General features: G+C 57.4%; 1 protein-coding gene across 1 annotated transcript; it reads left to right on the forward strand.

The window, feature by feature from the left end:
- Positions 1-1,866: 1,866 nt before the first annotated feature.
- Positions 1,867-2,616, forward strand: PRR18 (proline rich 18; the record flags this gene model as incomplete). The annotated part of the gene is made up of 1 exon (XM_080806677.1): positions 1,867-2,616. One exon carries the CDS (start codon positions 1,867-1,869, stop codon positions 2,614-2,616), a length of 750 nt encoding a protein of 249 aa, XP_080662803.1.
- Positions 2,617-12,001: the final 9,385 nt, after the last annotated feature.

A 12,001-nucleotide genomic window follows, 5' to 3' on the forward strand; every position in this document is an offset into this window, starting at 1 on the left:
GGCACATTATGCAAAATCCATGGAAATCACAGTGAAGTTTGACCCTATTTCTTGACTGGGGTTGCTTTTCCGTAGCATTCTCTCTTCGGGACTACCGTTTGGCTGCCTGTCCTAGTGTGGTTTTCCTTACTGGTAACAGTCCCCGGCTCTCAGGTCAACTCTAAGGGGTCGTGTGATAACAGTGGCCCTTGACAGTGCGGATGACATGTGCGGCTTTCCCAGGTTCTCAGCCAGGCTCTGCTGCCCTGTCTGGCCTCCTGTTTCCACGGGACTGAAGGGTACGCGTGGCAGAGGCAGCTGGCAGGGAGCAGCGAGACAGTCATGAGGTTGCTCGAGCAGTCGGAAGAGCCCAGTCCCCTCAGGGGCGCTGCCTCTTCCGTTGAGAGGTATGGAAAGTCCTCCCCCCAGCGATGGTGCTTACTGGTCCATCCGACCTGGGCGGGTGACTGGATGGCAGGTGCTCTGCATTCGCTTTTCTCCTTGGAGGTCGGCACACTTCCAGCAAGACCCCTGCTCTGGTGTCCGACGGGAGCGTGCTGGGGGGTGGCTGTTGGCACAGGGCCCTCTGGAGTTTACCCACACTTGGTCATGTTCCCGGGTTAGGCCTGAAAAGCATGTCCCATGGAAAAAAATGTCTTGGGTACCTAATGAGTGGATAATCCGCCTTAAGAACGCAGGGGCTGCTTGTATGAAACTGAATTTTGATGCACTGCTGTGTCGTTAAGTTCATCGGAGCATTGGAGAATGTCTTCGTGTCTACAACTGGAGTAGAAGTTGACGGTGAAGACGTCTCCTTCATCTCGAACCTATCATAGCAATAAATACACCGCTTTGCTCACAATGATCACTCATTAAAAGAACTCAGTGTGGGGCACCTGCGTTGCTTAGTGGGTTAAGCCTCTGCCTTCCAATCGGGTGGTGATCCCAGGGTCCTGGGATTGAGCCCTGCATGGGGCTCTCTGCTCAGTGGGGAGCCTGCTTCCCCCTCTCTCTCTGCCTGCCTCTCTGCCTATTTGTAATCTGTCTGTCAAATAAATAAATAAAATCTTTTAAAAAAACCCTCAATGTGTAATATTTCCTATGTTATTTTATCATTGAAACCGGACTATTTTGCCTATGCATAAGACTAGGTCTTTAATTTCAGATGACGGTCTTTTGGCAGTGGCATTAACTTGACACAAAGTGACCTACTACAGTGATCCCATGAACCTCGCTTTCTCCCCCGCGGCGCGCTCCGCTCCGACACCAGAGCGCGGGCCAGCCTGGCCAGTCTCCCCGCGGCTGGGCTTCCCACCATCTTATAGGCGCTGGGCGGTGGTCAAGGACTTTCCCTCCAACGGGCGAGGACTCCGCCTCGAGCTGAGGACACAGCTGGCCCTCCCAGGGCCTCTCCCCGCCTCCCGGAGATGAAAACCGGTGCGGGAGGGGGGCGGCGGGCAGAGTCCCGGCCGCTCCCACCCCGCGCTGTCCCTGCTCCGTGTCTGGTCGCACGCAACAGTCGGTCGTGACACCCGCCGGGCCCTCGGCTTCTCCTGCTGCTGCCGCGTCCCGCTCGGCCTGCGCCAGGCTGTGCCCGCGCTCGCCGGGGTCGGGCGGCTCACGGCTGTCCCCGCGGGCCCATCGATCGGGCCGAGGAGTCCACGGCTCGGGGCGGCGGGTGCCCGGGCCGGGAAGCAAGGACGGAGGGCTGCTTCGGCGGACGGGCCCCGGGTGGGCGCGCCGGCACGTGAGCGAGCCGGGGATGCCGCGGCCGGACGCAGGTGGGTGCGGCGGGAGCACGCGGCGGGGGGCCCGGCCACCCGCGGGGGCGCCCCGGGTCCCCGCGCTCCGCTGACCGAGAGCCGCCCGTCTCCTTCCAGGGCGCCGATGACCCGCCGGCTCGGCCGCACCATGCCTTTCCCGTCCACGTCGCCGCGGGCGCCCGCCCCGACCCCGGGGGTCCCGGCCGCGCGAGCCCCGCCCCGGAGGCCCGGCGCCCCCCGCAGGCCCGCGGCGCCCCCCGGAGCCCCGCCCGCGCCCTCGCCGCCCGCCGCCGCCGCCGAGAGGAGGAGGCCCCCGGAGCGGCCCGAGGGGCTGCTGTCCGGCTCCTGGCCCTCGACCACCCTGAAGAGGCCGCCGACCCGGCGCGCCCCCGGCCCGGCCCCTCCCCGCGCCCCGGCCCGGCCCGCGCGCCCCGGCCCCAGCCCCGCGGGAGCCGCAGGGCCCGCGGCCGCCGTGCGCGTCTCGCTCAGCCTGACCCCCGAGGCCGTCCTGCTGCTGCAGCGGCACCACCTGGACAAGCAGCTGCCGGCGCGGCCCTGCCGGCCGCTGCCCTCGCCCTCGGCCGCCGCCGGGCGCCCGCTCGGCCTCCGCCCCTGCGCCCGGCCCGCGGGCCCCGCCCGCCGCCCGCCGCCCCCCGGCAGCCTGCCGCCCCCCGGCCCGCGGCCCGCGCTGCCCGTGTCGCTGCTGAACGAGCGGCACAAGTACGACGACGTGGAGTACGAGGAGGAGGCCCCGGCGCTGGACGAGGGCCTGGTCCGCAAGTGCACGGAGTGGCTGCGCGGCGTGGAGAAGGCGGCCGCCGCGCGCCACCGCTCGGGGCCCCTGGACACGCTGCCGCACCTGAGCACGCTGTGAGCCGCGGGGCCGGGGCGCGCCCCGGAGCCACGGACACCATCGGCGCCCGCAAGCCGGGCCACCCCGGCCCCGCCGCCTTCCTGGCGCCCGCGAGCAGGACCAGCATCCCCGGCGCCCGCGGCCGGCTTCGTGGACTCGCCGCTCCCCGCCCCCGCGCCCTGGTGGGGCCCGCGCGGCCTGGTCTGCCCCGCGCAGCTCACCTCCTGGCTCCTGGGAGCCCGAAGCGCCAGCGTGAGGCTCGGGCTCGCCAGACCTCCCCAGCCCCCTCCGCCGTCCTCCAGTCCAGGCTCTCCCCACCCTCAGCCCGGACAGCCCCCCTTTTCCTCTCCTGCACCCTTGGCCCTCCCCGAGCTCGCCTTCCGCAGCATTCCCGCCTCCCCCTCGCCCCTCCAAATGCCCTGGGGCTCAGCTGGTAGGGGATACGCCGCAGGGAAAACGCCTCTGGTCCCCCACCCCTAAGATTCCTGTATGTCCCAGAGACCCTGTGGCTGGGCCAGCAGTCTGTCGCTTTCCGCTGGTGCCGGGCGCTGGGTGCCCCAGTCAGAGGAGCCGGTGTCTGCGGGCAGGAGCGCGCAGAGGGATTTAAGATTTTGCTGCCTTTTTGGCTTTTGTTTCTCCAAAGAGGAAAACATGTCTGGGGGCGGGAAAGCTTGGAAACTCAAGTTAACCTAACTTTCCAACTGGGAAGGGGAAGGGGAGGAAGCCTGGCGGTGACCCCACCCGGTGAGCGGGGCTGGAGCGGGACGGGCTCTGTCCACACGGAGGTCACATCCAGGCCCCTGTCCTGCCCGCAGTGCAAGCCTGTGCACGCTGGCTCACTCGTTCACACGCACGCTCACACACCCACACCCGTAACGCTCACTCGTGAACTCCCACAGTCTCGCTCTCCCTCACCGCCCCACGCTGGCCTCCTCACACGGCCTCGCACTCAGGGCTCTCACACTCAGTGCTCACACACACGCACGCACACGCACGTGTCTCCAGAGGCACAGCAGCAGGCACAGCGCGTGAAGGACCGAGATGTGAGCAGGAGCCGGGCTCAGCGTCTGCTCGGACTCATCGTTTTTACTTGAAGTGCGGCTCAGAGTGGCTCGTTGTTGCGGAAAGACCGGCCGGGCCCGGGGAGCGGGGGGCGGGCAAAGCGCCGGGTGCCGGCCTAGAACAGAAGGTTCCGGGTCAGAGAAGCAAGTTACTGAGGGGAGGAGGTGGGAGCCACGGCTGCGGCGTGGGGTACGTGTGTATGTTTCCAGTACTTTTAATCATTGTGTAAAAATCAGTAACGCGGACGTATAGCGGTGTAGAGTGATCTAAAAAAGTTTCTACTTATTATTTGAATAAAGGGCAAAACTTTATTTAGGAGCCGGCCATAGCCTTCCCTGCTAACTCCAGGCTGATTTCTCGACATTTCCTCCGTGCGTCATCATCAGATAAGGCTGGTCACCGAAGAGGAACCTGTTACCTCAACTCCGACTTATTTTGTAAAAGTTAATAAGTGGCTGGTGTTTATCTTGTTGGACTTTAATGTGCCAAGTCTTAATTACATCTGTATTGAAGCCTTACATTTTTAAAAACCTAATTTTATATTTTTCTTGTGACGTTTGCTCTAGTGTCTCTGTCTCTCGGCAGTCTAGTCAAACGTGGGGCATTCAGTTCCGCGGGACGAGGTCGGCCCCACACAACGCCTCCCACTGACTAGCTCGTGTTGCCTGACTCCGCTTGATGCCAAGAGCTCGGTTGTCCTTCATTTAAGATGAATGTGTTAATACACCGGGGGGGGGGGAGCGCAGGGGGCACTCTGGCCTGGGTGACGCGTTGGGTCCCGTGGACACTGTGTCGGAGGCGGGGTGCTGGCTGAGGACAGTGCCCACGGGCTCCGAGTGAGGTCAGGGCACACAGGGTGCCCGCTGGCTCTGGGGGCGCTCAGTGCAGAGACCAGTCCCCGAGAACTGAGCCTTCCGCTCCTTGCAGTAACACTGTAAGGACTGTCCGAAAGTAATCAACTCATGCAAGCATTTTTCCGTGTCTGCCCGTGTGTGTGTGTGTGTGTGTGTGTGTGTGTGTGTGTGTGTGGCCTGGATGCTGTTGCCGTCACAGCACTCTGTGGCTCTGTGTGTCCCTGTTACTTCTTTGTGTCCCTGCCCTCTCCCCCTCCTCCTCTGGGTCCCCGTCTCCACCTCTCAACTGGCTGCCACGGGACACTGAGCTTTCTCCCCGTGGCATCTGTTGAACCGTTGTCGTGCCCTCCTCACTGTCAGCGCAGACGAGTGGGACGTTTATGGTTCGCTGTTTGACGACCCTCGGGAGAAACAAAGGTTCTACGCGCGACCCACGTCTCTTTATGGCCTTACTGACATTCTGAGAACTTGTCTGAGTCCCCGTGCTGCACTTTCTTGATGTTCAAATAAAAGAGAAATTCAATGCCTCGTGTTTTCTTTCTGGGGAAGATCTTTAAAACTGGTCAGGAAGAGGTTTCTGCGGTGTTGGGAGTTGGAGTGAGGAGGTCTCCCCTGGTTGCTGCTCCCCCTCCCGGGGTCTGGAATAACGCTGTGGGGGACGACGAGGTGACTCCGTCGGTGACGTGTCTGGCTTGGGCTCAGGTCGTGATCTCACGGTCCTGGGATCGAGCCCCGCAGCGGGCTCCTTGCTCAGCCGGGAGTCTGCTTCTCCCTCTCCCTCATGCTCTCTCTCTCTCTCTCTCTCTCAATCTCTCTCTCTAATAAATAAATAAATAATCTGGAAAAAAAAAAAAAAGAAAAAAAAGCTGTCCAGCTTTGGGCCTTGCGTCAGATCGCAAACCCCATGCAAGCTCTTTTCCAAATCGCTCCCCAGACGTCCGTAGCACAGGACAACATGGTCTGCGTCTGTGTTAGGAAGTGCCTCCCGGACACGCTCCCGGGCCCCCTCTTACTGCGGAAAGTGATTTCCTCCTGGTACGTGGCACTGATGGGAGGCTGAAGGGTCGGCGTGAACAGGGGCGAGGGCTATTTGATTTCCAGGAAGGGTGGTATCTCCTAGGAAATGTGGTTTGCCTTTGGAATATTCGGGTACGCAGAGAAGAAAAGCCGTAAAAGGTGTCCACGGAGGAAGACGGTTGGGACCATGTTCTCTGTGGAAGTGGTGGTATTATCGTCAGGGTCTCCAGGGGCCGCACTGTCCTGCAGCAGGGGGCAGGGGGCCGCGGGCAGGGGGCCCCAGCGCGGAGGCCGAGCCTTCAGGGAGGGGGTGACAGACATCGCACACCGCGGTGCATGCAGAAGCGTGTAACGTTCTAGAGACTGGGTGTGTGTGGCCTCATTCCACACATTGAGGCAATACCCTGGCACTACCAGACAGATTTTTATGTCGACCTCCTTTATGTCTGGGAAAAGGGGATGGCAAGGGTCAGAACCTTTAGGTTCGTGGTTTCCCTGAAAGTGCCCAGTTCTGCCGGGTGGATCTGCGGGACCTGCTCACATTAAACTTACTCCGAAGCTGTACTTTTGTTCCTGAGTTTCTCGGCGTGGAAATTTCAGCCAGAGCGAGTCCTGAACCAGCTCTGTGCAGAGTGAGCAGTGAGAACACTTGTGCATCGCCCGTGGCGCACAGACGACGTTGTCACCGGCGGGCTGCTTGGAGTGGTCCTGTTCGGACGAGCCTCGCCCTGTCCAGTTACGGCTGCTGGCCCCGCGGCCTGGGACGGGAGCCTCATGCCCAGCTTGGAGACTGAGAAGCTCCCCAGTCTGGTCCAGGAGAACGTGCCTCTTCACGTCAAAGGTCAAAGACAGAATTTCCATACCATTGCCGTCCTGTGTCAGCCGTGTCTCATTAAACGTCTCCGTGTCCTCTTCCCTAAAATGGGGATAAGATGACTCGGCAGATGCTGGGAAGGATTATGATGCGATGTGTGTAGAGCGCTGGGGACAACCCCTGCGTGGCAGCAGCTCGAGGTCAGCTGGAGTTATTACCAGCTCAAAAAACCCCTCACCACTCATAAGACATTTTTCTCGGCACTTACATGTGCAAAACCAAAACCCACCTTGGTTACAGTATTCTGAGGTTTTTCTCTCTGTTTAGTGCATACCTGTGATGGGGTCTACACTTTTATTTCCCTGAGGAAAGAAAAGTGTCTGTTGTGCTTTACCTTCTAATTTCAAAATTATTTAGTATTTATGTCCCAAATACAAATTTTACCTCTGAGCTGGTAGCAAAGACAACATTAAAAATAGTAAGTTAGATAATTTCAATATCCTTTAACGAGAACACTGTCTCCTTACAAGAGACAAACTTCCACTTGGAGAAAATGATTTTTGTGTCGTGTATATATTTGTATACAACTCAGCAGGCAATGTCCTTCAGTACAGTTTCTGGAAGACGCAAGGGTGTTCTTCCCGCCAATACCTGTTCTTGATAAAAGCCGGCGGAGAATATCCCGTTGCATGTTTCCCCCACGGGACGATTCCCCCTTGTGGACGTGGGTTCTGTGGGAACCTGCAAAAAAGGGTAGAGAATCTTTAGGAAGTAGTTTTAGTTTATCAAGTACTGGCTGAAAACTCTAAAAAGTCATATATGAATTCCTGAACTTTTGGGTCTCCAAGACCCCTTTCTACTCTTAGCAGTGCTGGAGGGAGGCCAAATAGCCTGTACCCCGGGGGTTCCGTCCCCCAGCACGTCCTGCATCAGAAGGGAAGACCAAGACCCTTCACCGGCCTGGGGAGCCTCAGCATCTTAGCGCCTGTGAGAACCACTGCGTCTGACATACTGGGGAAAGATTTCAGGATACAGATGATCCAGACCCCAAGCCGAGACCCGAATTCAGGAGGCCTGAGGGGGGTTCCGCAGGAGCTCGTGTGCACCTGGGTTTGGGAACCACTGCTCTAAAGGGTGAAGTGCTGGGAAGTCCTCAGGGATTTTACCGATTGTCATAAAAGACCCCAAATGTCAATATCAGAATCTCCTTTTCTAGGGCCCAAACCCCTTTCCCAGCCTCATGTTAGTCACAGGATGGAGAGCGTGACATGGTGACCCAAATCATGAAAGGTATCACAGGTCGCTGTTGCGGCTTGGCCCGGAGGACCCAGGGGAACCGTGGTGCTGACCACACAGGGCACCCCCCTTCTGGAGGATGTGCCTCTGACCTTCCTATCCCAGAGTCCCTGCCGCCCCCCGTTTTGCATTCCACAGCTCTACCCCACAGTGTTACCAGAGAGGGAGGGAGTCCAGGAACGATGGCGGACATCCAGACCAACGTTGAAAACCATCTCCAAGGAGTGCGCATTGCTCGCGACTCCCTGATTATACGCGCCAACTCAAAGAGATATTTCTAGAATATTTAACTTGAGCAGGACAGTCCTCCAGCGGGCCCAGAATACTGCCTTCGCCTGCTCAGCAGATCTCCACTGGCTCCTGATGGATGGGAGGCACCTGAGACCAAAGCTCGGTACCGCTGCTTGCCGTCCCACGGAACGAACCCACCTGTGAAACGGCGCGATTTAGCAGACCGTCCGCCGGGAGTGAGAACCGTGGTTGGATCTCACTTACCCTGGGTTGTTGTTCAGGACACCGATGGGTCCGTGTTGTCAGCTCAGGCCACCTGAGACAGACCAGGGTCTCAGCAGGCATGTTTGTTCTCACAGTTCTGGAGGCTCGAAGTCCAAAGTCAACGTGCTGGCAAACTGGGCATCTGGCGAGAGCTCCGTTCCGCACATGCAGATGGCTGCCTCCTCACCGTGCGCTCACATGGCCTGTCCTCTGTGCACAGTGGAGAGAGGGCTCCGGGGTCTCCTCCCCTTCATGTAAGGACACCAGTCCTACAGGACCAGTCCCACCCCGATCCCCTTTCCTAAGGTTTCAGCTCCAAATACAGTCACGCTGGGGCTTAGGGCTTCAACATGTGGACTTTGGGGTGATGTCACTCGGTCCATGACACGGACCATGATTTCAGGTGCTTTTTAAGGTCATTTATGTATGACAGTAAGATACGATCTCAATTCCCTCTTACCACTAGGGTGTGTGTGCACACACACGCACACACATGTACACACACAACCTTGGGAAGCATGAAAAAGTGAGAAAGGAAATCTTCACTGAAATCTGAAAAAAAAAAGTCCCTCTTTTGTGTTTCTATACACAAGGACATGGAGGCGAAGAGATTTGCCCTGCTGGTGAGAAGGGCTCCAGCTGGACCGTCACCTAGCATTTGTAAAGGTCGGTTTTGCCCTCCACCCTCCACCTCTCTTTTCCCTGCCCTGTGCTTGTTTCGGTGTGAACTCCCCTCCCGGAGCTCCTGATGGGGTCTTCGGCGATGGGGCCGGTGGTGGGAGGGGCCGTGCAGGGGGAGGCTTGGCCGTGGCTGGGGTTCGGTCTGCGCTGCGGGCTGTGCGCGCGGCTTCGCTGCCCGGCCCCCCGTGCCCCGGGTGCGCACTTACACACGCGCCTCCCGCCTTCTTCACCGTCTCTCCTCTTGGCCCACCTCTCCTTTCTGCCTTTCTTCTGAGCACCTCCTGGCTGCATTTCTTGGTGCTGAAAGTCGTCTTCCAGGGCTGCTGCTGTTTCCGGGACACCGTTACTGCCCGTTCTTTCTGGAAGGCACCCAGTTATAGTCCTGTCTCTGTCGGGGAGACCATCAAATGAAGAGGTGAGGAGACAGCGCTGTGGCCCGCGGGGAGTCCTAACACCTTCCTTTTCCTTTCTGTGTCTGCATCTTTGCGCGCACAGGCGTATTTGCACAGGCACACATGTGTGGATTCACATGCACACAGACGTGTGCTCAGACACACGTGTGCGCACACACACACGCACACACATGCTGCTGGAGAAGCAATTATGTGGGCCGTTGCACTTGAAGTGACGAGGCTTGATTCTAAGATACCACTCAGATCACATCCAACAGGGGCTCGAAAAATGCTGAACACGTACGAGAGGTCACCTTGAGGAATTCTGCAGGGTTTGCCTTCCGCGGTACCAAATACTGAACGTTGAAAAGGAAACCTTGTCCGTTCCCCACACCCTCGCCCCCGTTCTGTTGGTGAAGCACCGTTTCATTTCTTAGTGTTTACGTCATAGGTGACAAGTGTCAGGATTCAGAGCACCGGAGCTGCTCCCTCACAGGAGATGAGGGATACGGGGTGAGAGTGTTTGGGATGAATGAGTGAAGACGGAGGCTCATGAATTCATTTGTTTGTGATGTATTGTGAAAATCAAGAAGGCTGTCATTACACCTACAAGCATCAGTGAACAGAGCAGGAATGAGGACACAACAGCTCAACTCGGTGGGAAGATGATAGACGGACAGACAGATAGACAGTGGAGACGGAGTGCTGAAGCTCTGTGTCTCTCCCGGATTCCCGCGTTGAGACCTAACCTCAGATGCGATGGTATTAGGAGCTGTAGGGCAGTGACTAGGTCATGGGAAGGAGTCTCCCTCCATCAAAGGGGGGTTGGGGCCCTGTGGGGAGTAGGTGACTGCTGTGTAACCCCCCAGCCAGCGGTGTTCTGTTCGAGAAGCTGGAACTGAGAGAGAAATATCCATATGTACACAGGTGGATAGACAGATGATATGGACAGACAGAGAGGCGGACAGGGCTTAGCACCTGTCACATCAGCCCCCAGGATGGGCAGCTCCTGGTCTGTTGGCTCCATCCCCTCCACCCATCATCATCCACCGTCAGCATCTCCCCGACTCTCACCAGCCGCCTTCCCGTTGCAACCTGCAGGGAGCACCGCAGACCCCTGAGGGGCGAAGCGTGGAGAACACTGTGCTCCCTTTCGCTCCTCCAGACCTTCCAACCCTTTGAAACCAATGCACTGTTAGGTTCCCCTGCCTGAGTTTCTACAGTGGTTTCTATTTGGTGGTGATGCACCAGGAGATCATGACGCTTGGAGGTGGTTTTCTCCACATGCCCCCCCACCCCCCACGCCCCGGTGCCTTCAACACACAGGAAGGCTGAGATGCTGAGCTAACTGCACCGGCACGTTGGTCCTCACAGACATCTTCCTTCTATTTACAGGTGTAGAAAGAGTTCAGAGGGTAAAGAGCTCACACCGACACCTCACAGTGACCCAGCTGCTGAGCTGGGCCTCGTACCCCGGTCTACCCGAGTTCCGGTTCCCAGCCTTCCTGCAAAGGAGTTGGCTCAGTGCTGTGAGGGCCAGAGAGGGGCCAGCAGCCGAGCACCAGGGCGGACACAATGAGCAAACAGCGAGGACTGTGCACAGTGCGACTTCGAGGAACCTCCTCCTGACGTTTCTGTGGAACATTGATTTAAAACTCTTCATGAATAAAGATCACAACAGAAGTCAACAAACCAGGGTACCAACAACAGAGAAAATTAACAGAGACTTAAGTTGGTTCTTTTTAAAGACCAGTTAAATTGTGCAACCTGTAGCAAGACTCAAGAGAAAAAGAAATTAAAAAAAAAAAAAGTCAGATTGTTTAGGACAGGAGCAACAGAGGGGCTATAACTACAGATCCTACAGAGTTCGAAATGGTAATCAGACAAGAGCATGGACTGAAAGCAAGGGCCCAGCCTCCAGCCTCCCATCGACAGTGTTGCTCAGAGCAGGCACGGAGCAATGTTTTCTCTTCGTTATTCCTGAAAATATCCTTTCTGAGATCCCTATTTTGCTGAATGGTAAAAACAGTGGATATTTATGACCGAGGCGTGCGTGTTTTTGACTTTGCAATGCGTTTCATCAGATTGGATGCAAAGAGGATTTTGCTTTTATTTCCCAAAAGAACAGATACAATTCCCCAGCACACACAGTCCCTACTCTGTGGGAAAGAATATTTTCTTTTTGCAAGGAGAGCCTGAATGGCATGGTCACCTCATTCAATGAGAGGAGTCTCTCCTACGTCAGTGGGCATTCTCCACCTTCCCGTCCACAATGTCCCATGGTGTCCCTGGTTTCCCACAATGTTCCACAGTGTTTCACAGCTTTGCAGTGTCCCCTTTTGTCCCACAGTGTCTCATGATGTCCCATGATGTTCCAGGTGTCCCACAGCGTACATGGTGTCCCACAGCGTCCATAGCTGTCCACAGCATCTCACAGTGTCCATGGCTGTCCACAGCATCCTACAGTGTCCATGGCTGTCCACAGCATCCCACAGTGTCCCCTGTGGCCCACTGTGTCCTCTGTGGACCACAGGTTTGCTCTTCCCCTTGCCAGGCTGTGGCCTGTGCCCTCCAGTGTTCAGGGCTGCAGATCAGCCCTGTTTTGCCTTTTCAGGGCAACAGTCAGGGGATTAGTCTTCATTTCTGGGACCTTCATCACTGGTTTGGACAACACTCTTTGGCCAATCTTGTAAACGAAGGGGGGTTCTAGGTGATGTGTCTCCGACCTCTCGGGTACCAGTGACACTGGGACTCAGAGCCGATGCCTGGTGGTTACCACCCGCGGAACGGGGTTT

This window comes from Martes martes, assembly GCF_963455335.1.
Source record: "Martes martes genome assembly, chromosome: 6".
Lineage (NCBI taxonomy): Eukaryota > Metazoa > Chordata > Mammalia > Carnivora > Mustelidae > Martes > Martes martes.